General features: G+C 49.2%; 1 protein-coding gene across 5 annotated transcripts in view; it reads right to left on the reverse strand.

Moving 5' to 3' along the window:
- Window positions 1–1,218: 1,218 nt before the first annotated feature.
- LOC125728122 (SRSF protein kinase 2-like) overlaps window positions 1,219–25,851 on the reverse strand; it is a 39,772-nt gene continuing 15,139 nt past the window's right edge. The window contains exons 1-16 of one of the 5 annotated variants that reach the window (XM_049005293.1): window positions 18,697–19,704; window positions 17,579–18,088; window positions 14,006–14,160; window positions 13,080–13,188; window positions 11,385–11,472; window positions 11,209–11,296; window positions 10,964–11,070; window positions 10,373–10,538; window positions 9,738–9,763; window positions 8,930–9,224; window positions 7,986–8,654; window positions 7,792–7,892; window positions 7,401–7,508; window positions 7,235–7,304; window positions 5,755–5,847; window positions 1,219–4,666 (exon numbers count right to left, since the gene is read on the reverse strand). In XM_049005293.1, coding sequence (XP_048861250.1) covers window positions 4,482–4,666; window positions 5,755–5,847; window positions 7,235–7,304; window positions 7,401–7,508; window positions 7,792–7,892; window positions 7,986–8,654; window positions 8,930–9,224; window positions 9,738–9,763; window positions 10,373–10,538; window positions 10,964–11,070; window positions 11,209–11,296; window positions 11,385–11,472; window positions 13,080–13,188; window positions 14,006–14,160; window positions 17,579–17,676 — 2,358 coding nt within the window. In that variant the 5' untranslated portion in view covers window positions 17,677–18,088; window positions 18,697–19,704 and the 3' untranslated portion in view covers window positions 1,219–4,481. Of the gene's footprint in view, window positions 4,667–5,754; window positions 5,848–6,259; window positions 6,353–7,234; window positions 7,305–7,400; window positions 7,509–7,791; window positions 7,893–7,985; window positions 8,655–8,929; window positions 9,225–9,737; window positions 9,764–10,372; window positions 10,539–10,963; window positions 11,071–11,208; window positions 11,297–11,384; window positions 11,473–13,079; window positions 13,189–14,005; window positions 14,161–16,524; window positions 17,046–17,578; window positions 18,089–18,696; window positions 19,705–25,851 lie in introns of those variants that run through there. The other 4 variants (XM_049005257.1, XM_049005225.1, XM_049005413.1 and 1 more) reach the window with 4 other exon arrangements.

The raw sequence follows: 25,851 nt of genomic DNA on the forward strand, positions 1-25,851 counted from the left end.
ATCCCGTTATAGTGTGAAATCCCGCTTATAACGTAATATCGTAACGTAATAATAACGTATATGTGAAATCCCGCTTATAACGTAATATCGTCTATAACGGACGAGGTCTGCTGGTCCCGGTCGCGCGCCTTTAAGAACATGCAGAAAACCATCGGATATAGCGAACTCGCATATAACGAAACTTCGCTTTTAACGGACAAACAATTTGGTCCCCAGGGCCGCTTTTAGCTGTAGTTTTGTTCGGCTATAACAGACATACAGGCTCCCTCTACAAGGCACGTGGTGTGCCGGTGATATCCAGCGCAGATACCTAGTCGGGATTATTAATAGTCACGCATCTGGTCAGGTAAAGTTGGATTACTACATGTACAATATAATAATCTATACCACAAGTGTGTCTGCTGAGGTGTGGCATGAGTAAATGGTGTCCTGTAGTTGTGTTCTGGGCATACAGCAACCCTGGATAGAAAAGGACTTTGGATATAACGGACTGTTTTCCCAGGTCCCTTGAAGTCCGGTATAATTGGATTTTACTGTACTGGTATAAATTTTACAATGAGTCACAGTACTGTATAAGATTTTTAGACTTTCGCCCATCACCTATTGAAGTGACTTTTTAAATTAAGGGTTGGCAACATACTGTACGCATCATAATGAAGATATTTTGTATAAATTAATATAATATGTTAAACAATCACAAAATTTATAGAAGCAATCGTCAAAGGTCAAACTACAGGCAATTTAAAGGAAACACATTTTCCTCTTTGCATGACTGCATATTACTGGGACAAATGATTATAACAATGTATCACTTCAGAAAAGTCATGCCAGTTTGAAAGATCACAATCTAGGAGGGCGGCTGGCATGGGATGCCGGACCATTGCACACTGTCATGCGCTACCTGCGCTTAGCTTATATGCATGTCTTTGGACTGCGGGAGGACAGCAATGCAGCGTACTTTGACCATGCAAACTATACACACACAAACCACTCCAACTCTCCAAGAATCTGGATGAAAATAAGAAATGAAAACAGCATGTTAGAGCTGAAGAACACTAGATATTTTATACATCTGAAAGGAAACTGATGTCAGGCTTTATAAACCGACAATGCATGTAACCCATGGAATTTTTACCTGATCTCACAATATCTGTGCCAAAAAACTAAAGGTCATATTAATTAAAAAATATCTTCCCTTCTTTGTAGAATACAAGGATATAGACCCATAGTCTTTATTATACCACTACTTTTATCTTTACATTATGTACAAGGGGGAAACAGTACAGTGGATCAGACAACACGAGCAGCCGCCGGAAATGGATCAAAGGCTGCCCCTGGGGATTCCGTTTAATTTACAATTTTATTAAATCTGTCAACGAAAAACACAGAAGAAACCAATTCTGTCAGAACAGTCAGCATGGCTGAGAGGGGAATCGAGAGCATCTGGTGCAAAATTCATTTCATCATGATTACCATTATTGCAAAAATGTTTGAGTATTATCATAAACTCCAAAAGAGCAGCACTGTTCATGAGAGAAGAGGGAGAGGTGATGCCCAAGTAAAAAAAGAAACTAATAATAATAATAATAATTATTAAAGAAATAAAGACATCTCTAACAGACAAGCACAATCACCTCAGTACGGACATAATTCGGTCACTGTCACATTATCAGACAAATTCTCTTCTTTTTAAATTATTTTAACGTTTCTTTTAAAAATATTTTACTATCTACTTATATTGATTTATTGCGAAAATAGGCAACTGCACTAATCATGATGCGTGACAGATGGAATGGAGTGGAAGAGTTCTTGGCACCGAAGGCTGCAGTCTGAGAAACCGCAGTTCCCTCGCTGGCCACAGGGAGGCACGCTTGGTGGTTCCACCCACTCTCTATGCCACTGCAGCCCCAGTCCACCCCAGAAAAGCAGAGGGGGAGGGGTTGATCTGGGTGTCCGTGGCAATCTTTTGATGACTAAACTGGGCCTCCTCCAAAACGATGCGAGCATCACGTCTTCTTTCTGATCAGCATACCAGTATCTCAGTATTATGTACAAAGTTAATCCCTGAACAAGACAAGTGCAACCTCCTTTTGGAAAATACATGTGGAAAAGTCAATCAGGAATCCAAGACTTGGAGAAGAGTCAGCCGGGATGGATGGGAGGAAGGTCTGTAGGGGCAGCCAATCTGGATCAGAAAATAGGTCACTGAAAAGTTCAAAGGTTATCATGCCGGTCCATCAGGAAAAAAGTACAATAATGTCACAGGATCTGGAATGCAAAATGTACATGGAAGGGCGAGGGACCTTGGGATGGCGGGGTGACATGGTGGTCGGGGGTGGAGCTTGTGAGGTCTGGAGGCAGGCTAGATGTCCTTACTCTTTGATTCCACAGACACTGTGGCTACTTCCTGTTAAAAATATATATATGTGTATATATATATATATATATATATATATATATATATATATATATATAAACAAACAGACCAAAACAACAGGTGCAACACCCTGAATTGTTCACTCGAGCATCCTTTCTCAACTTTCATATCAGTCTTTTTCACAGAAAAGCCGCAAACATGACTAAATTGAGCTTTTCGCACATCTTCGCCTAAGCAGTGTCCTTTTAGGGGCCCCCCTAGTGGGCGGGGGTGGCAGCCTGAAATGGGATACACAGTTCTCAAGAAATGTAAGGACTCCGGAGTGTAAACAGTTAGACAGCACTGCGGCCATCCTGATGGAAGGACCACAGCCTTCTGGCGAGGGGGGGCGGGGCCGTAGGCGGGGCCGTAGGCGGGGCTGGAGACATCCTGACAGAGCGCTTGTGTTCCACAGGAAATGAGGAAGGGGGGCTGTGCTGACCCTCAGGGGCACGCACACAATTGGAAATCTCATTTTCCAGCCATGGCAGTGCAGCTTATGGTTAAGACAGGAAAGAGTAAACAGTCTAGTCGTTTTCCTGCTAGGATGTTACCATTTCTGAAAGAGGAATGGGCCATCTTCTATGCTTATATCTGGCAGCAACGGTCTGAAATGGAGAGGCAGCCATTCTGCAGGACAGGAACGTCATATTTCGCTGGCCAGTGTCCATGCCATCACCACACACCCCCTCATGCCTGCTTCTACTCCACCCTCCACATGCGTGAAGACATCCCATGAGCACCCAAGGCAGCCTTAGTCGCTCCCCCTGCATCGTTGTTTCCCGTCTAATTCTGGGACTCATATGCACTAGCTGTCGGTGGCAGAAACGACCAGCTAACCGAGAGAGAGAGAAGAGAAGGAAGGCTGAGGGGTAGGTGCCATACTAATAATCTGCCTTGTGGTAGGAAGAGTATGGCAAATGCTGAGCTGTGTCATGCTACTATGACAGACAGACAGACAGACTTACAGGTAAAAAGGCTGCCTGTTACTCATAGATAGACAGGTCAAGAGGCCGTCTGTTACTCATTGGTATGATAAACAGGTCAATAAGCTGTTTGTTATTCATAGATATGATAAACAGACAGGTTGAGAAGCTGTTATTCATGGATATGACAGACAGATCGTGGAGCTGTCTATAACACAGATATGATAGACAGACACCTTGAGTCTGCTACGACAGACAGACCTGCAGGTAGAAAGACTGTCTGTTACTCATAGATAGACAGACAGGTCAAGAGACCATTTGATAGGTTGTGAAGCCGTCTCTTACTCAGATATGACAGACAAGTCAAAAGGCTGTCTGTAACACCGATATACAAACAGACTGACAGAGAAGTCAAGAGGCTGTCTGTTACTCATAGATATGACAGGTCAAGGGGTTGTTTGTAACACAGATATGACAGACAGGCAGGTTGAGAGGCTTCTGTTACTCCTAGATATGACAGGTTGAGGGGCTGTCTGTAACACAGATATGACAGACAGACAGACCGTTCAAGAAGCTTCTGTTACTCATAGATATGACAGGTCGAGGGGTTGTTTGTAACACAGATATGACAGACAGGCAGGTTGAGAGGCTTCTGTTACTCCTAGATATGACAGGTTGAGGGGCTGTCTGTAACACAAATATGACAGACAGACAGACCGGTCAAGAAGCTTCTGTTACTCATAGATATGACAGGTCGAGGGGTTGTCTGTAACACAGATAGACAGACAGGCAGGTTGAGAGGCTGTCTGTTACACAGATAGACAGACAGGCAGGTTGAGAGGCTGTCTGTTACACCTAGGTATGACAGGTCTAGGGGCTGTCTGCGCCACTCTGGTGTTATAAGAGATAAGGGAGACACTGATAACTTATTTGCTGGAGTTTGCAAAAACACCAGGCAAAGCTGCAGTTGTCTGTTGTGCGTGTCTGTCAGCATGTGCGTCACTTTATTCTAATGGTGGCAGATCAGGAACTGATCAGATCCAGAAACAAACCACCCCCTACTAGCTCTTCCAACCCCTTCCTTCTTTCTAGTCTATGTGAAGTGTAGCAGTTCCAGAAGCTGCCACAGTGGGGCGCTGCTATGAAGTCAGCCAGGGGTGCCTGAGGCATTCCCCGGCAGAGGCCCTCTTCTCTGGCACCATCTCCAGCATGGGCAACAGGAAATGAGTGAAGTGACTCGCATCTTCTGGGGTCCAGCCGTACTTCTCCACTAGCACGTCAAACAGTGACCAGGGCTTTAGCTTGGTGATGTGCCGTAGCTCTCCTGTAGGGGGCAGCAGAGTATAAGAAACAAATGTAATGCCGGAGACTGACAGAGCAGTGCAGAGAGACACAGTACATACAGGCACAGAGAATATAAACATTTTTAAAATAACAATAGAAAACCTGACATTGAGATGGCAGCCAGCTGGAAATGAATATACAGAGAAGCTAACAGAAATCCAATACGGTAAGCACTTGTGTTAGAAAACTGCCTCAAAGGGGTGGGGGGTGGGGGGCAGGTAGTATGACCCTGTGAAAAACAGCCAAAAGGAACATATCCTAGCAGTACAACTCAAGCAGTGGTCACTTTAGGGATCTTTAGATTTCTAAAAGGACATTAGAGGTGAATGCCTGTTAATGTGTGCAAACAGGTCCTAAAGTCACGCAGATCAGAAATGCTGGACAAAACCCAGAACTGAACTTAAGAAGAAGTCAAGGAGAAAAAAAAACACCTGCATTTTATTATTACCCTCTAATAATGATACAGCTGAAACAGATTTTTGATAGTTATAATAAATGGCACAGTTTAAGTGTAAGAGGACAGGCTTGGGTGGTGCCTGTCTTTTCATACTGTTTTACTTCCTGGACATTTCACCCCGGTATACGGTACGTGTAAATGGCACAGGCTACTATAAACTCTGCAATCAGAGACAGGCTAAACAGGCTCGCTGAAGTTGAGTAGTAGGAAGACGAGGAGAAAACTCCTTATTTAAGAGATGAAAAACTCACCCTTCATTATTGACAGCACAGTCATAGCGGCCACATGCGCAATAGGTTTCACTTATACTGCACAAACTGTAACAGTTTACGGCGCATTCAGGGCATATTTTGGTCTTGTGGCATTAACCTACGCATGCGACTTATTCATCTTTTTTTTTTTTAAACTAAAGTGAGGTTAAGAGAGGTTAAAATTAATACCTTTGGGATTTATAAATACCGGGGTATGCTGTCATCCCTCCCAGGCCAATAATAAAACATGACTAAGTTATTTATCACATGGTACATTTGACCAAACGCAAGGTAAAGCAGAATAAAGTTATTCCAAGTGAGTTGTTACGCCTCCTCTCCTGCAGGGGCAGTGCTCTTTACCTTTCTTGGTGAAGAACTCACGACTGTACTTCCCAGCGGTGGCCACTTTGCGCGGCACCTTCCCCAGCAGCTCCATGATCAGAGCAATGTGGTCTGGACACCACATGGTCCAGCAGGAACACGACACAGCACAAGACGATGGACAGAACAGGTATGCTGACGTCAGTTAGGACATGCATGCCAGCTGCGGGACTGACGGACATGCTGCTGCTGAGAAGGGCTGCTCACTCAGAGAGACACACACAGAAAGTGCACGATAGTGTGCTGCAGAGGAGTATTTCACATAATGGTTGAAGGTCCCTTTTTTTTTTTTTTTTTTTTAAAGCCCCCAACCTACGATCTGGCTCAAACAGTCCAGTGAATGTTGAAATAAAAGTTTTATCGCACTGCAACAAAATTATCGTCATTCCAAAAAAAGTATAAAGATCTCTGTGATCCAGGTATCTGTGTGAGCGCCCCCTGCAGGCCACGTGCCCCTCAGTCCTGCCAGCTTTCCCACATCTACCTCTGCGGTTGAAGAATTCCCGGGAGTACTTTCCGGAGAGTGCAAAGTGTCGTGGGATACAACCCAGCAGTTCAATGATGTGGGCTATGTGGTCTGGGGGGTGGGGGTGGGGGTGGGGGTGGGGGGGGGGGGGTGGGGAGAAAAGGAGGCAAGAGAACGGGGGACAGGAAGGAGAGAGGAAGGGAAGACGGAGGAGTGTTAATGACCACAGGCCAGCAGAGAGCCAAAGCAGACAGACGGCAAGAGAGAAAGGCCTCCAGTGAGGCTGCTACACAGCCCTACTCTGTGCGTACAGCTGCGGAGTCAGGGTTAAGCTGCCGGTCCATCCAACCATTAACTGCGTGACTATTAAGGGTCGCTTAAAGTCCAAAACAGAGGGTGGCGCGTTCTGTGCCTCAGAATATTACAGCTACAGAGTTTTCTCCGAGCCACTGGGCTCGTGCAGGCGGGGGAAGACACGCAAAGCAGACCTTATTAGAGATCGGTAGACAAAGAAGGCAGAGGAGGGGGATACTGTAGGGGGCGCCGAGTGAGGCAGGCCCACTGATGCAACAGAACACAGGGGCGGGGGGTTGGGGAACAAGTGGGGAAATGGGCTATTTATACAGCCCTACAGGCTGCAGTGACTAGCTTTATAGATAGATGGTAAAAATGATTATCATGTTCACAGAAGCTGATTCTGTTAAGGGTGACAGGAAGATATGCACTGTCCACATGCAAGGCGCTGCACATTACTGCAGAGCTCTGTGACATACATACATATAACCTACACGCTACCACATTCATATCCTTCCTCGGTCAGTCTTTCCTTTCCCTGAATGCATAACTACAGCTCATATGTGTGTATATAAATTGTACTTTTATAACAGCATTAACAGCAGTGAGAGCCATTCGATCTATAGCCCTAATTGGGCTCACAATTTAGTGCAAGCATGTGTGTGCATGTGTACTTACACAAAAGATAAAATGACTCACCTTCATCTCTGGAATAATCCTCTCCAGAATGAGGCTCAAACAAATAGTCTCCAGTTGCTAATTCAAATGCCTGGATGAAAAAACAAAAGATATTAAAAAAGGAGCCAACCAATAAGGTTAAATGATGTGACATCACGGGAGCGTGGGGGCGGGGCCACAGGCTCACCATGCAGGCTGTACTCCAGATGTCAGCGGGGCTGCTGTAGCCTGCCCCGATCAGGACCTCGACGGAGCGATACTGCCGCGTCTGGATGTCTTCAGTGAAGTGCTTATGCTGAGGGAAAAAAAAGCCTGCAGTTAAGCAAAACCAATCCGCCCATCTATCCATCCATCCAGCCAAGGAAGTGCGATATCAGACAGCTCTCTAGAATCACTCACATACATCCCTCTGCCATTATGGCAGAACCATCAAATCACCTAAACAGCGGGGCTAGATCATAGAGGGAGACTGTGAGAAAGACGCAGAGGGAAGAGGCAGTGTCTGCGTAGACGGGCTGAGCCATGAGCCCCCCTCTCCTCCTTGGGAAAGCCCTCCCACCCCCTTCCCAGGTTCTCACCACCCAGCAGGCGTTTCCTAGGTCCGCTATCTTGACCCTTAGGCTGTCTGCGTTGCGGGGATCCAGGGGGTTTATTAGCAGGTCTGCGGCCCGAGCCTTCACTAGTAAATAACACGAAACAAAGACAGTGGTCATTTTTATAATGATTATAGGCAGCTTCCTTCCCTTCGTCAGAGACACACGGCCCTGCTGACCTTTAGGTGTGTCCCCCGTACTGGAAAAGGACACAGTGCGACTGCGATCGGCCGGAGGGCTGTGCAGGGCTGGTCTAGCTGTGCAGGGCTCAGGGTCCAAGGGCAGCTCGGGGTAACAGGGTGCTGTGGCTCTGTGGCGGCCCCCGTTGGCCATTCCCGGGGCTTCGCCGTTGAAGAGCTCGCAGGAAGAGCTGACAGAGGCGTCTCGGTCTGTGATGCTAAGCTCAGAGTCCACCAGGGGGCAGAGCAGAGTCCTGCCACTGAGGTTCACCTGCTCCTCCACCAGCAGCATGTGACCATTGGTTTTGGGAGCATCCTTCTGTGTCTCACCGGCATCATCATCCTCTTCCTCCTCATCATCATCCTCTTCCTCATCATCATCATCCTCTTCCCTGGCTCCGCCCCCTTCCTTTTCTTCTGCCAGTACTTTCTTTGGGTCAGTTTCTTCCACCTTTGGATTGATGGCTGCAGTCTTCTCTTCCTCACCCTTCTCCTTCTCCACCTCCTCCTCCTCGTCCTCTTCTTCCTCCTCCTCCTCCTCCTCTTCCTCCACTTTGTGTCTGCTGCCATCCTCTTTCCCTGTGGCTGTAGGGCTGTCTTTATCTGTCTCTCCTTCGTCAGGCCTCTGCACGTCGGCTGGACCATCCGGTTCCTGCACTTCTGATGAGCCTGGACACACGGACAAGTGGTATATCTCACTTTCCAGTTTCACACTCATTCATTTCATGGTAATTTATTGATGTAACCGATCCCTTCAAATTTGGCTGTTAAATTTTGATAATGGGTGAAAGATATACCTGGTCAATCTTCCCTTTAAAAGAATCAGCATTATTCAGAAATGTACAAATATTTTGTGAGTTTGTATCCCCAAACATCTGAAGTAGGAGTTAAAGACCTGGAACTGCATGCTGGGACTCGTGTCTGGCCAATACGGGACGACTCACAGTTGTGATTGGTGAGTCTTGCCGCCCTTCCTCTTTCCCTGTTTCCCTCTCCTTCCTCCTGCTCTACATCGTCTTCCTCCTCCTCGTCCTCGTCACTCTCTGCAGCGGCGACCCCTGGCTTTGGGGGCAAGTGGGGGGCCTCTGGGTTGTCCTCCCCAGGGCTTTCGCTGGCCCGTTGCCTCTCGGCCTCCCGCTCCAGAGCCTCGATCTCCAGCAGGCGGCGCTCCAGCAGCTCGGCCTGCCGCTTCTGCTTCTTCTTCAGCTTCTTCTTCTTGTTTTTGGAGATCTTGCCCACCTGTAAGAGAGCAGCGTATCTCTCACACAACATGGCCAGCGCGGGCCTTGTGATGGTGCCTAATTAAGTGAGACGCGTAGCCTGTCCAGTGTCTGACTCCTTATCTGGCAACCCTTGGCTGGTCTTCTCACGACTGCATGAGACTGACATGTTCCGAATATGTAAGATGCTAAGACAGTCCTAACAAACGATGTCTGTGTGCATGCAGGTGTTTGTTTGTAATTATTACATTGTGGGAACCAGACTTCCCCACATTGTGACAGCTTGTGGGGACATTTTTCAGATTCCCACAGTATAATCTTCAATTCTATAAAAATCAGCTACCGCAATCAAAAAACTAAAAATGCCAAAAGTATTGTATTTTAGTTTAGTTACTTATGGTTAAGGTTAGGGCTGGGTAGGGGGATCATTGTTGGGATTAGGGTTTTGCCCATAGAAATGAAAGGACAGTCCCCACAAAAATATCAATACAAACATGTGTGTGTCTGCATAGACCCTGCAGTGCATACTCACCGGCTTGACCTGGGGGGCCGTGCTTACTGTAGGAGGGGGGAGGGGCCGTTGGAGAAACAGTAAATACAGTCAGCATTTCGGATCGTAACCCTGCTGTTATGACATTTAAAAATGAATACAACCACTTTCAATTCAGTCATTTCCTGTCCTTTACCCAACCGTACTCCATGGAGATTATGCAATGATGCATAATCATATAACTCATTGCTACATAAATGTACATATTGCTTATAAACTGCATTCCGTATCCATGAAAAAGACCCCGATGGGTGAATGGCACATTGCATGCTATTTAAGAAATGCTGAGATTCACATACAAGCCGTTATCACACTGGTTTATACTTAAAAGTATAAAACCCATTTCACCCATTTTGAAAAATCCTACTTTTAGGAACAAAATTACAGCACAGGATGACAGTTAAAGATCAAGATCAGGGTGAAATTCCCAAAGGACTTTGACATTCCTGTGGCTGTAAATGATCTTACATTAAATAAAATACTTCCATCAGAGCTACATAGTGGTACTTGTGAGGATATATTGCGTGAACAAACACACTCATGCTTAACTCTGGAGCCTCAGGGAGCCGCAGGGGTACAGGTGGAGGGTGGGTGGGTAAGGGGAGGAGAACGCATACCTGCAGAGCCAGATGGGGGAGGGGCCCCCGACCTTTGCCACTCCGTGGCCTCCACGGCCATCCTGCGCACGAACGCGTCGTCCACGCACATGAGGATGTTTTCAGGCTTGATGTCCGTGTGGATGATCTTGCACTTGCTGTGCAGGTAGTCTAGCCCCTGCAGCACCTGCGGGGATGGGGCCCACACCGTCCCACGGGAACAAACAGGGAGCCCTCAGTTCAGAAGACCCTTGCACACGGCCTCCTCATTAGGCAAGGACTTTTGTAGATGGGAGCTCAGGCTGACTCAATTTAGTTCATTAGGTGAGTAGTGTCTGAAAGGTGTTCAAAATGGTGCCTACAGCAGGTGCAAGACGTCACTTCTGAAAGCGAGCGAGCGTCAGCAGAAGGATCTGTAAAGCCTTAGAATGTTCTGGAGGATGTTTATGATGCCCACGGGGCACTGCGGCATAACTGGCCTGGCGAAGTACAGTCAGCTTCCATCTGCACTGGATTTCTTGCAACCCCCCCCTCCCCCCACATTTTCAATGCAGATATCTTACTTTTCCCCCCGTCCAGCCTGCCGCGGTGCCACAGGGTGTCAGGGCATACCTGTCGGATGATGCTCTTCACACAAGGCAAGGGGAGACCCTGGTAGTTGGACTTGATGATCCACTTTAACAAGTGGTGTCCCAGGACTTCAAAAACCATGCACACATCTGGAGGCGTCAAGGGTCAAGGGTCAGCGACAGTGTTACTCTCCACTGCTGTCATGTTATAACCTATAACCACCTGCAAAGTCGGGCTGCCCCAAATCCCTACATTCCATCTTCCATTCTCTCTCCTAAGAAGGATACGAATCCCGTTGACTCCAGAGATCTTGAAGTCATCAATCAGTTGGACCACCATATCCTTGTTAGGGTCGCTGGGGTCACTCTCCCGTACCTGGTGATATAATGACAGAGTAAAGGCCTCCTCAGATGGTGAGGAAGACGGAGCCAGAGCAGTGAGGGAGATGTAGGGAAACACTCACACATCGCAGCAACTTGATCTCGTCCAGCGCTGTCTCGGTGTAGTGCTGAGCGCTCTTCACCACCTTCATGGCCACGAAGCGTTTCCCTCTGAGGGAGTGAGAACAGGCAACATGAAACACACTGCATGCACTGTACCGCACGCACTATACTGCGCACACACTGTACCGCACACACACTGTACCGCACACACACTGTACCACACACACTGTACCACACACACTGTACCGCACACACACTGTACCGCACGCACACTGTACCGCACACACACACACACACGCATGCATGCATGCATGCACCAAGGTTAATAATTATATCTTTGTGAGGACTCCCCATTTATTTCTACGGGGAAAGCATGATGACCCTAACCCCTACCCGGCCCTAACCATAACCATAAGTAACCAAACAAAACACTTTTGGCATTTTTGGGTTTTTTGATTGCATTCACTGATCTTTGTAGGGACCTGAAAAAATGGTCTGTGTCACACACAAAAAAATACACTTGAGTGTCTATACTCAGCTACTTCTTAGGTATGACTGTTGAACTGCTCATTGAAGCAAATATATAATCAGCCAATCAGATGTCAGCAGCACAATGAATAAAATCATGCAGATACAGGTCAGGAGCTTCAGTTAATGTTCACATTAAACACCAGAATGGGGAAGAGAGGTGATTTAAGTGACTTTGAATATGGCATAAGAAACTGCTGATCTACTGGAATTTCATGCACAACCATCTCTAGGGTTTACAGTGAATGGGCCGAAAAGGAAAAACATCCAATGAGCAGCGGATCTCTGGGTGAAAATGGCTTGTTGATGGCCGAGGTCAGAGAAGAATGGCCAGACTGGTTCAAGCTGACAGAAAGACAACAGTAACGCAAATAACCCCTCGTTACAACCAAGGTATGCAGAAGAGCATCTCTGAATGCACAACATGTTAAACCTTGAAGCAGATGGGCTACAGCAGCAGAAGACCACACCGGGTGCCAATCCACAGTGCACCCAGCTTCTAATGGCTACTTTCAGCAGGATACCGTGCCATGTCAGAAAGTTAATATCATCTCACACTGGTTCCTTGAATGTGACAAAGGGTTCACTGTACTCAAATGGGCTCCACAGGCACCAGATCTCAATCCAACAGAGCACCTATGGGATGTGGTGGAATGAGAGATTTGCATCATGAACGTGGAGCCATCAAATCTGCAGTGACTTTGTGATGCAATCATGTCAACATGAACCAAAGTCTCTGGAGAATGTTTTAAACAAAACACCTTGTTCAATCTATGCCATGAAGAACTAAGGCAATTCTGAAGGCAAAGTGGGGTTCAACCCGGTATTAGCAAGGTGTGCCTAATGAAGTAGCCAGTGAGTGTATATCACACACACACACACACACACACACACACACACTATGACAGATGGGCAATTTAAGGGCTGCAGCTGAAGATGCATGCAGAGGAATGTAGACAGACAGTGTCTGGGGTGGTGTGGGGGTGTGTCTGTTCCCGTGTGACGTCGTGTCTGTCAGCCTCTGCCACAGAGGAGTGTGATTGCTATCTGAGTGCGTTTAAAGCACATTTACATGGCGGACGCCTCATTTGCTTCTCAGATATGCCGCGCGGGTCACGTTGGCGCCGCTCTGGGTGCTCCTCGCCCCGTACGGGGATGCGGCTGCTCTGATAAGCCATCGTACTCACTGGATGTCCCAGCACAGCCACACCGTGGAGAAGTGGCCCCAGCCCAGCTTGCGGATCACATGGTAGCGTCCATTGAACAGGTCCCCGATCTTTACTGGGTGGTACCCTCCTGCCGAGGGGACAAGGGGGACAGACGAGAGGCTGATGGGTAATGAGGTTAGCAGCTACAGGCACCATGCATGTCTCTGGGGCCCCATTCAAAAAGTCACTCCCTAGATGTTTAAGAAGCTACAGTAACTAAATAGATAGTGAGTCAGAAGCTTGCAGCTAGCTGGTTAGCAGAACATGCTGCTTTAGCATTTTCTAAATAAGAGACATGTTTATTTAATAATTAGCGTAATGACCGTTTGTGGCCAGTGGGGGAAGCCACGTAAATGTGTAGTGTGAGAGGTGGTAAACATTGCTACTGCCTGCAATACATACCCAGCCACCTGCAACTAGATAATATATAAATATGTAATAATTATACAGCACCAATGTAATAAAACGATCTAGGTTTCACTTAGCAAAGGCTCACACTAACGGAATGAAAAGCCCCCCGACCCACCGAAGGAAGCAGCTTCTTCACCCGTCTGTCCTGACATCAGCTGGACCTTCTGCATTTAACACAATTTTACTTTATAAACTGGGAATTCGCCATTTTGGATTTCCTTTGCTAACCACAGCAGGACGGGCTCCCCCTTTGAGTCCGGTTCCTCCCGAGGTTTCTTCCTTCTAGGGAGTTTTTCCTTGCCACTGTCGCCTCTGGCTTACTCTCTGGAGGCTTTGGGCGAGGACAGTGTAAAGCGCTTTGCTACAATGTAATATTGTGAAAATGCGCTATAGAAATATACTTGAATTGAACTGAATAAACTGAGCTGGTTCCTCTGCACCGCCCCCCCCACATGCATGGCGTGCTGTGGCAGCTGGGGTTTCCCCCCCCTCACCTTTACAGTAGTCTGCAGGGTCCTCCTGCTCCTCATCATCGGAGCCCAGGATCTCTTCCTCTGGCTCTGGTGGGGCAGCAGGCTCTGGGGGCGGGGGTGGTGGCGGAGGCGGAGGGGGAAGAGGCGCCGAGGGGGCTTTCTGCTGGTTCTCAGGCCTGTGGGGGGGGGGGGGGGGGGGGCGCACATAAGCTTACTGCGGCATTACCTCAGGCCCGGCCTGGGAGCGTGGAGAAACCGTGGAACATGGGGACTGCCACCACCTACAGGGCGGAGTGTTTGAGATTTCCCTCAGGACACTGGGACGCCACCAGATCACCCATATAGAGCAAAGCGAGTTTGCCATTCCAGCAGAAAAAACTATACATATGTACACTGTTTGTAAATAAAGCTCCATCGATCAGATTACAGTTGTAAATTGCACAAATGTTCGGCATGCAGAGAGTCGTGGCGTCGCTGTCACAGCTCGTTCTCCGCTTTGAGCACACAAAGCCTGGGAAACCGTTTCTATGGCAACAGGCACACAGTATTCAGTGCGTGCCTACCTTCATGAGTGAGTGCGCTGTACTGCGTGTGTTAAACGTGTGTGCGTGTGCAGTGCACAGGAGAATATGCGTGTTGTGTACACTAGCACATGTGTGTGGCAGCTCTCCCCTGCATCCTCCAACGTTATCCGCTCAAAAGCTGGTGGAAACAGAAGAGAATTACTGGTATATTCCTCATTCCCATCATTCCTTACTGCACTGGATCTCTGCAGAGCTGCACTCAGGGCTGCGTGCTCACAGACAGCCAGCAGCAAATGTACCGTCATGTCAGGCCTTGTTAAAGCTGCACCCAGCATTCTGTGATGCAAATGCTCAGTGTAGCTGTCATGGCCAGAAACACAGAGGCACTCACATGCATTCAGCTGCTCAATGCCATCCCCTGTCAGGCCAGTGTGCACATGTGCATTCCCATGTGTATGTACATGTTATATTGTGGGGACATTTGGTCACACCAAATGTGTGTGTGTGTGTGTGTGTGTGTGTGTGTGTGTTGGAGCTCTGGCTATGAATAAGCAGAGCTCCATGTCCCCACAGTAGGTGTGTGCTGAGACTATGTGCTGTTCTCTGAGCTTAGTACAGGTGTGTGCAAACATGTGCACATGTGTATATGCTGTACACTGTCCCTATTAACCCACCTGTCTGTGGAACGCAGGGCATGTCCAGGCCTCTAGGGTTCACACAGTACAGAGTTTTTATGGGTGGATAGGTACACTTACAGTCTAATGGCAGACTCCTGTCTGGACTTGCTGTTGTATACACAAACACCCGAGCACAACAAACAGCTTGTTCAGCATTCCGAGAGCACAGCATAATTTATAACTGGTAAAACTGTAAATGGTCCTCGGTCAGCTGAAAATCAGGATGACTAACCTGTTAAACACTGCATCAATCAGCCTTATCTCTGCAATACTAATCAGCTGCAAACCACCGTCAATTACCACCCAATTAAAATGTAAGGATTGGGACACCATGACGAATATCAAGCAGGAAAGATTAAATGATGCTCCAGACAGGAGGATGGACACAGTGCTGGCTTCACCTCTGCTCATGGCAGGCTGGGCTATTTAATTTTTTTTTTAAATAATATATATAGTGTTTTAAATTGTTCAAATTACCCAGAATGCCCCCCTAGGAAGTCCTACTAAGATAAGAACCTCGCAGCCTACGCAGCAGCCAAGCGTACCAGAGCCGTTCAGAGCGGGAGATCAGCACTCCACACAGAGGGCGGGCTAATATCAGGCCTTAATCTTTTATTTGCCTCTTTCTGCTCTAATCACCTGTACTGACCATATAGTGATCACTATTCAGTGGACGTCCTTTCATTTCAATGGTCCTTCATCTTTATTGCAACCGTGTCCCCCCTCTGCTCGGCTCATCATTTACCGTCATGGTGAACGCGACCTGGCTTTCAGTGTGAGTTCAGAGGCGCTACGCCGGTGCCGATAAACAACTGCCCTGTGTGCTGGAAGACAGCGAAGGGGCGTGGCATTCGACACCGGGGCTCCACATTTTCTCCCACCTCCCGCTCGCCCTCCGCACAGCTCTGCGGTATGTCCTAAGCAGCACCGTCTTGTGATTTGTCGACGGGCAGGCCACCCGGCATGCCTGCACTAACCTGCATGGGCAAATTCACAGGAACCGGTATCCACACAGACTCGTTCCTTGGGTGTGACCTTCGCTAACTGTCGACCGGCTGAAACAAGCTCACCACAGGCTGACCCAACACGCTACATGGTAACTTTCAGTTAACTCTAACTGGCTAACTGGTACGACTGTTCATTAGCATAACAAAGCAGAGAATTTAATGATTGTTTTCCATTTGTTCTGAAATGTTACCACAGTCATCTGCATGTCTCTGTGTGTCAACTGGTTATTTATTTTTATATAAAGAATAATAAATGGATGACAGTGTAGAGTGTGTGCGCTGCTGTGTGGAAGGTGGTATACACAGCCCCCCACCCCAGCCTCACATCTGACCTGGTGTCTTGGCCAAGCCCATTTAGAGGCACTGAAGAGACGGCCGGTGACACGAGGGCGCGACGTGATGGGGACATCACGCAGGAGAAGCACGGCCTGTGAGTCTTGCAGAGACAATGGCATATTAGTAAGCCTGTTTCTTTCACCACGAATGCCACCATACTGACTCGGCTGCCGCATCAGCTTTTCCGAGCACCGGTCCAATATTATTCTGCTAGTGTCTAGAAATGCGACATATTTTACGGATGATTTTCATGCCTGGTGGCCTAGCACTCCATGGTCCAGAACAGGCAGTCTTGTAAAGACATGTCCAGTAACCTCATGCACCAGACTAGCTAAAAAAGACATCCGGACATCCCGATTCAATGTCAAGCTGCGTCCGTGGGAGAGAACTGCGACTTTAGATAAAAGCATCAGATGTGAGCTATGAAGCTGGATTATGCAGCAGTAACAAGTCAGCGTGCTCCGAGAGCCTCCCTGCCTCCCAGCTCTGCTCCCTCTCCCCTGCCTGGTAGGTTGCTAGCTCACACAATCCACCCCCCCCCCCCGCCAGAGTCTGCATGGAGAAGTGAGATCTCACTGCTATTCCAGTCCTGCTGACGTCACTGTGCAGAGCCTACACGCTGGCCGCCCTGCCTCATGTTACCACGCATGCACGCTGATTATGACACACGGATTATCATCGCGGTCACATCCCATTGATTCTGAAGTGAACGAATCCACCTAATTCAGCCCCAACGAAACACATACACAGCTTCCAGACCTGTCTTTTTCTCTGAAATTGGTGAGTTTCCAAATACTAGAGGTTGCCATACCAGTGGGTGGGGGGGGGGGGTGCTCTTCCACCCTCATCAGTTGTGATACATGTAAACATTTTCCTTTTTTGCTTAAGCTTATTGACAATCATAATAAGAAACTATAGCTATACCTCTCTTCGAGTCCTGAATAAAAACAGTTTAAGTTCGTCATATATTAGGTATCCTCTATCACCTGCATTCGTCTAACCCCTCATACCCACATACCCTGTAAGCTGTTTACCCAGAAAGCCCCCTACCTGCGGCACTGCTCTCTCAGTGCCCTGTGCCTCCAAAGTCGGAGTGCTCTCAGCGCGAGCCCCAGTGCCACCTCAGAGCGAGACACACTGCGATCCATGTGGACAGGAGCAGACGGCCGATGCCGCTAGAATATAACCTCACAGTAATAGGGTGGGGCGGGTTTCGGGAATTGCCATGATGGTCACATGGCTCCCTCACACCCTGGTGTGAAACCCAGCTGATGACACACAGCCAAATGCAGTCATGCGGACGAGACTGCAGATGGCACATACAGTACGCATGCAGACACATGTGGGAAAAGAAAACATGGACACGATCATTACAAACGAGCGGAGTGACAGCACAAAAAAGCACAGAGAGATAAACAAACTGAGATGAAGTCTCGGGTGATTTTCAGACACGTCGCTGCACTTGTTTGATCCTAAACTGGGACGACGTGAAGGCTGGTGTGTTTTCCTTCGGCTCAGAGGCTGCTGGAGGGATTGCACCAGCCTCTGCAGATGAGTTTGCTGATCCCACCAAAAGGAAAAAAAAAAACCAAAATAAATAGATCAAAAATAGAAAAAATAGATCAAGGGACTGTTAGGCCAGGAATCTTCACTTGAGATTGGCAATTTGAGTTGATGCTAGAGCAACAAACATCATTGTCATTCCTGGGCCAAAAAAAAAAAAAACAAAATGCGATTTTAGAACAGATTACAGCTCTAACGAGCAGCTGGGACCCAATGCTTACCGTCTTCCCAAAATTAGAATGAAGAATTGAGCTGGCCCTCAATCTTTCCACTTCTCCGTGAAATTCCATTGGGATAAGTTCCTCCCAAGACTACCATCAACCCATAACCCACCCGCCCTCTTAATTCCATGACTTCCGACTTACTGACTATTCTGGGCTATTCTAGACTTCATCATTCCCGCGAACTGCCCTGAGAAGCAGGCTCAAGAAGCAGGAGTGGCAGTAACGGGCGATGAGCCGTAAGCTGGATGGTGTGCCACCAGTACATGTGTAAGATGGAGGCCTGACCCAGATGGGGGGCACCAGAGACAAGTATGTCATATCTACATCAGCCATGCCCTCGATTCTTCTGGCTCACAAATCACTGTAGACCACCAGACGTACATGTTGTAAAAACAGCTTCCTGGTGAATGGAGCTCCAGTAGTGTTGGGTGGACAGATGGGAATGACTCCTTGGACCTCTTAATGCTGGTCTTGTTCCCTGAGCAGGAAGATTTCCTCAATCACAGAAAGTTGCGCCAACAGAAACAGGTAATTAAACTCGGAGCAGGATGAAATGCAAACAGGGCATGGAGAGAAAGTTCCTGGTTGTTGTGTGGGAAAAAGGAAGTCCCAGAGGAGAGCGTGTTTAAACATAGTCGACCACATGCAGTAAACGGCCTCTTCTACTTTACTCTACTACTTCTGTGGGAGCCATTGCAATGTAAGGGCAACAGCAATTCTTTGGAATAAAGGCTGACTGCTGATTGGCTGCCTCTTATGAGAGACTACTTCAGTAACAGGCTGCTGCTGTTACTGAAAGTCATGCACCCTGTAAGCCTCACCATCTCATTTCCTACATGCAGTATCAGGTAGAGGAACAGGGTCACATGACTACCGGTGATACCAGTGCGTGGATTCCATTACAGGCCATAGGGTCAGCTTCCCAGAGTCTGATCGTCTTCAGCAACGTACCAGATCACCAAAGTTTCCATCTTACGGCAGCGTTACAACCTGCAGATTATAAAGCCACGTGGTGAAACGTGACATGAGATGTCACTGGACACAAGGATTCACGCTCTCTCATTCACCCTCTCATTTGTACTGCCGGGTACCGAAAGTTGTGTAACTGTGAATGGCGAATGGAGCGATAGAGACTCCAACCAACATACATTTAAGTCACAGTCTGCCCATTGATAGAATGGAGTAGGTCAAAGCTTGAATGGCTGTTGCAGTCTGGCACATGGGGGATGTTACCAGGCACTCTGCCGCTGAGCCCAGGACATGCTCTTGGTTAGCAGACAGAGACAGTCTAAAACCAGCCACTTCACCTGCAAACCTGACCTAGACTCCCAGGCATGAGTGTTTTTGATGAGCTTCACTTCAGGTCTCATTAACTGGCAATTCATCATGTCTTATCATGTCTTATCCCAGAGACAGTGTGAATAACCAAGGCAACCGTCTGGAAGATGGAAGGTGACATCCCTCCGATCACAATTAGACACATCTGGCTCTGTTGGAAGCCCTGTTCTGATTGCTCATCGTTTAGGGGTAGGAACTGAACTGGACAATGGGGGCTGGGCGGCTGGGGGGTGGTTTGGAAAGACAGTTTTGTACATCAGCTGATGAATCCCCCTTCCAAAATTACAACCTCCCCCCTCTCAGATGCCCGTTCGAGTGGCAGCTCTGGAAATCGCAGTAAAAAACACAGTGAGTCATTCTGGCTCACCTGCAGGCATTGGCATTTCACCAGCCAGATCGACACACATGCATACATGTGTATATATCCCTTTCCGCGCGTGCACGCACACGCACGCACACACACACGCACACACACGCGCGTACACACACAGATTAGGTGTCTATGTCCTTGCAGGGACTCTCCATTCTGTTCTATGGGCATAACACTAATCCCAAATATGGGGATTAACCCCTAACCCAACCCTAACATTAACCATAAGGAACTAAACAAAATACAAGACTTTTGACAATTTTAGTTTTTTGATTTAAATCAGAGTTTTACAAGACCAAAAAATGTCCCCACAATGAGGTAAACACAAAACATGCATGGGCACGCACACAGACCTGTACTCAAATCTTTGTGGGGACCATCCATACATGTCCAGGGACAAAACCCTAATCCCAGCAATGACAACCTTAACTCCTAACCCAACCCAAATCTTAACCATAAATAACCAAACAAATACAAGACTTTTGACATTTTCAGTTTTTTGATTGCAGTGAAAGATTTTTTATAAACTGAATTTCCTTTTGTGGGGATCAAAAAAAAATTGTCCCCACAATGTGAAAATAGCAGGTGTTATCAAACTGTGGGGACATTTGGTCCTCACAATGCAATGCAATACATACATAACAGGTTTGTAATTATATCTTTGTGGGGACTCTCCATTCATTTCTATGGAGAAAACTCTAATCCCAACATGGCATCCTTAACCCCTACACAGCCCTTATCCATAAGTAACCAAACATAAATACGAGACTTTTGGCATTTTTTTACTTTTTTGATTGCATTCACATATCTTTGTGGGGACCTGAAAAATGGTCCCCACAATTTCCAAAAAAAGAAACAGGTTTTTACTACATTGTGGGACACACACACACACACACACACACACACACACACACACACACACAGAGAAAATCAGAAACATGCATGCCTGAATGTAGATATGTAGATATAAAAAGACAGAAAAAGCCGCTCATATAGCAGAAACAGTCTAAACTGCAGACTATGGTGTTTATGTCAGCTTCTGCTTGTCACTGGTGGTCACCCTACTCTGAACCTCCTGTGCAGGTGTCCTGGGAGACAGGCAGACAGACAGACAGACAGACACACACACACACACACAACACACACACACACACACACACACACACACACACACAAGGAGCTCTTCGTTTAAATAACCTTCATGTAAATAACCCTCTGTCCCTGTGCCCTGCCTGCCCATCCCTATATATTCCTCAGTGCCAGGTTGAATCCTCTGGCTCTGCAGACTCATACTTGGCAAATAGTCAGGTGCTGGGCATGTGTAGCCTCTCCCAGCACTGCATGTGCCAGTGACATGCATCACTATGATTACCTCGATCGAACGGGCAGTGTCACTTCAGTATATCGGGGGGAGTGGGCGGGCATAGCCCGGGATTTGCAGCGTCCAGTTCAGACTGAGGCTGCATGTAAGTCACTGGCTCACTGCCCATTAACCTGTCTGTAATACTGGGAGCAGCAGGGCAGCACATTTCTATGTTATACTGCCGCTCATTGGTTTAGCGTATTTATTATGGAAGCTGATTGGTTCACAGCTCGCCTCTACAGGATAACTGAGAGCCTGGATGCTGGTTGCCCTGTGAAGTGGCACACGGCATGTAGGCCATGTTTTGGCATCATGCGAAACTACAGTATGTCAGACACACCTCGTCTCCCTTCCCTGCCACATACTGAACATGGTAATGCTCGAAATGAACAGAAGATTAGATCATGCGAAGGGTAGAAATAAGAAAGATAAGCAAAGAGTGGTGTTTTTTTTTTTTTTTTGGGGGGGGGGGGGGGCGGCGGCACACAAGAATGACAAACGCAGGCAAGCAGATGGATGCAAAGGAGACAGGCACAGTTACCTTTCGAGGATGAGGATTTCTCAGAGTTCAGGGACATCAGAAGTCAGGGGACCTCTCGCCCGCCGCCGAACGACAGAGCGACAACCAATGGACGGAAAAATGAGGACCCCCCCCCCCACTTTCTTTCTGGCGTCACCCCTCTTCGACGAGTCCACACCGTGTGTGTGTCAGAGGGGGCCGCTGCCCACACCCCCGGCTTCAGCCCTTGGCTTGCTGAAGAGGATGGACGACAGCGTTCCGAGAATAAAAAAGCAACAACAATGAACAACAGAGCTGCGTGCGAGTCAAGCGACGCAGCAGCAGCCTCCGATCGCCTTCTTCCTTCCTCACTTCCTTTTCACCCTCTCTGAATTTTCACTCTGCAGTTCTCTTCCTTTCTCTCTCTCTCTCTCTCTCTCTCTCTGCTGCTGCTGGTTTCTCAGTGGCGGCAGAATGCACAGACAATTGCTGGCGCTCCGTCCTGAATATTCTCCCTCCCTCTCTCACTCACTCGCTCGCTCTCTCTGTCTCTCACTGTTGCTCACTCTCTCCCTCTCCCTTTCTCCCTCCCTGTCTCAGCACGGTAGCTGCAGCTCTGCACAACAACAGAGCAGCGAGCACGTAGGACAGAACCACTGCCTGTTCGCAGTGCGGGGAAAAACAGGGGCTGGCTGCAGCGAAGAGGAGGAGAAGGAGGAGGAGCCGAGCACTGAGAAACCGAAAGCACCTCCGTCTGAAGGGCCAGCACCCTGCATGCTCCTCCCTCTCGCCTTACCACATCCTGTCGCTCAGGGTAACACCAAATGGCCCCCATTTCCTTGTCTGCCCACCCCACCACAAGCTCCTACTTCCTCGGCCCCTGCCTCCACCTGTCTCTTTCCCATCTGAGGATATGTTTTGTTGGATTTTTTGTCCATCTTCCAGCAGATAGGCAGTTTTACAGACTAGGTGTTAGATAGGTGTGGTTATACTGTAAGGTAGTGGCTCAGTGAAATCCCTCCTGCAGCCATAATACTGGGGAAGTACTCTCACCTTTACTGCAGCTATGTTGCTGGGGGGGGGGGGGGGGGGCTACTGCAACTATATTAGAGGGGGGTCTCCGATACTGGAGGAGGGCTGTCTCCCATTATTATGGCCATGATACGCGCGGGGGAGGGATCTTTCCGCTTAGTATGGCCATGATACTGGGGGGCACTCTCCCTCTACTGCTGCCCTAACACTGGGATGGGGCTCTCTCTCCTTCCTGGCACCATGAAATGTAGGGCGGTGGGGGGGGGGGGGGGGGGGGGGAGCTGGCTCTCTCCCCCTACTGCTATATAATACTGGGGGGTGGGGGTTCACTCCTCTTACTGTGCTTATTGATACTTGGGGGCACTCTCCCCTTGCTGCTGCTATGATACTGGGGGGTGAGAGCTCTCTCCCTTAGTGTGGCCATGATACTTGGGGGCACTCTCCGCTTACTGCTGCTATAATGGGGGGCTCCCTCCCTTTACTGTGGTCATGATACTGGGGGGGCTCTCTCCCTTTACTGTGGTCATGATACTGGGGGGGGCTCTCCCCCCTTTACGGTGGCCATGATATTGGGGGGGGCTCTCCCCCTTTACGGTGGCCATGATATTGGGGGGGGCTCTCTCCCCATACTGGCGGCCATGATACTGGGGGGGCTCTCTCCTTTACTGTGGTCATGATACTGGGGGGGGCTCTCCCCCTTTACGGTGGCCATGATATTGGGGGGGGCTCTCTCCCCATACTGGCAGCCATGATACTGGGGGGGGCTCTCTCCCTTTATGGTGGCCATGATACTGGGGGGGCTCTCTCCCTTTACGGTGGCCATGATACTGGGGGGGCTCTCTCCCCATACTGGCAGCCATGATACTGGGGGGGCTCTCTCCCTTTACGGTGGCTATGATACTGGGGGGGCTCTCTCCCTTTATGGTGGCCATGATACTGGGGGGGGCTCTCTCCCCATACTGCAGCCATGATACTGGGGGGGGCTCTCTCCCTTTACGGTGGCCATGATACAGGGGGGGCTCTCACCCTTTACGGTGGCCATGATATTGGGGGGGGCTCTCTCCCCATACTGGCAGCCATGATACTGGGGGGGGCTCTCTCCCTTTACGGTGGCCATGATACTGGGGGGGGCTCTCCCCCTTTACGGTGGCCATGATATTGGGGGGGGCTCTCTCCCATACTGGCAGCCATGATACTGGGGGGGGCTCTCTCCCTTTACGGTGGCCAAGATACTGGGGGGGGCTCTCCCCCCTTTACGGTGGCCATGATATTGGGGGGGGCTCTCTCCCCATACTGGCAGCCATGATACTGGGGGGGCTCTCTCCCTTTACGGTGGCCATGATACTGGGGGGGCTCTCTCCCTTTACGGTGGCTATGATACTGGGGGGGCTCTCTCCCATACTGGCAGCCATGATACTGGGGGGGGCTCTCTCCCTTTATGGTGGCCATGATACTGGGGGGGCTCTCTCCCTTTATGGTGGCCATGATACTGGGGGGGCTCTCTCCCCATATTGGCAGCCATGATACTGGGGGGGGCTCTCTCCCTTTACAGTAGCCATGATACTGGGGGGGGGCTCTCTCCCTTTATGGTGGCCATGATAATGGGGGGGGAGCTCTCTCCCTTTATGGTGGCCATGAAACTGGAGGGGGGGGGGCTCTCTTCCCATACTGTTGGCCATGATATTGGGGGGCTCTCTCCCTTTACAGTAGCCATGATACTGGGGGGGGCCTCTCTCCCTTTACAGTAGCCATGATACTGGGGGGGGCTCTCCCCCTTTACGGTGACCATGATACTGGGGGGGCTCTCTCCCCATACTGGCGGCCATGATACTGGGGGGGGCTCTCTCCCTTTACTGCTGCCATGATACTGGGGGGGCTCTCTCCCCATATTGGCAGCCATGATACTGGGGGGGGCTCTCTCCCTTTACTGCTGCCATGATACTGGGGGGCTCTCTCCCCATATTGGTAGCCATGATACTGGGGGGGGCTCTCTCCCCATACTGGCGGCCATGATACTGGGGGGGCTCTCTCCCCATATTGGCAGCCATGATACTGGGGGGGCTCTCTCCCTTTAACTGCTGCCATGATACTGGGGGGGGTCTCTCCCCATATTGGCAGCCATGATACTGGGGGGGCTCTCTCCCTTTACTGCTGCCATGATACTGGGGGTTCTCTCCCCATACTGGCGGCCATGATACTGGGGGGGCTCTCTCCCTTTACGGTGGCCATGATACTGGGGGGGGCTCTCTCCCTTTACTGCTGCCATGATACTGGGGGGGGGCTCTCTCCCTTTACGGTAGCCATGATACTGGGGGGGCTCTCTCCCTTACGGTAGCCATGATACTGGGGGGGCTCTCTCCCCATATTGGCAGCCATGATACTGGGGGGGCTCTCTCCCATATTGGCAGCCATGATACTGGGGGGGCTCTCTCCCTTTACTGCTGCCATGATACTGGGGGGGCTCTCTCCCCATACTGGCGGCCATGATACTGGGGGGGGGCTCTCTCCCCATATTGGCAGCCATGATACTGGGGGGGCTCTCTCCTTTTATAGTGGCCATGATACTGGGGAGGCTCTCTCCCTTTATGGTGGCCATGATATTGGGGGGCTCTCTCCCTTTACAGTAGCCATGATACTGGGGGGGGGGGCTCTCTCCCTTTACAGTAGCCATGATAATGGAGGGGGGCCTCTCTCCCTTTACGGTGGCCATGATACTGGGGGGGGCTCTCCCCCTTTACGGCGGCCATGATACTGGGGGGCTCTCTCCCCATACTGGCGGCATGATACTGGGGGGGCTCTCTCCCTTTACGGTGGCCATGATACTGGGGGGGGGGCTCTCCCCCTTTACGGTGACCATGATATTGGGGGGGGGCTCTCCCCCTTTACGGTGACCATGATACTGGGGGGGCTCTCTCCCCATACTGGCGGCCATGA

The sequence above is a fragment of the Brienomyrus brachyistius genome, chromosome 1 (genome assembly GCF_023856365.1).
Source record: "Brienomyrus brachyistius isolate T26 chromosome 1, BBRACH_0.4, whole genome shotgun sequence".
In the NCBI taxonomy this organism is placed as follows: Eukaryota; Metazoa; Chordata; class Actinopteri; order Osteoglossiformes; family Mormyridae; genus Brienomyrus; species Brienomyrus brachyistius.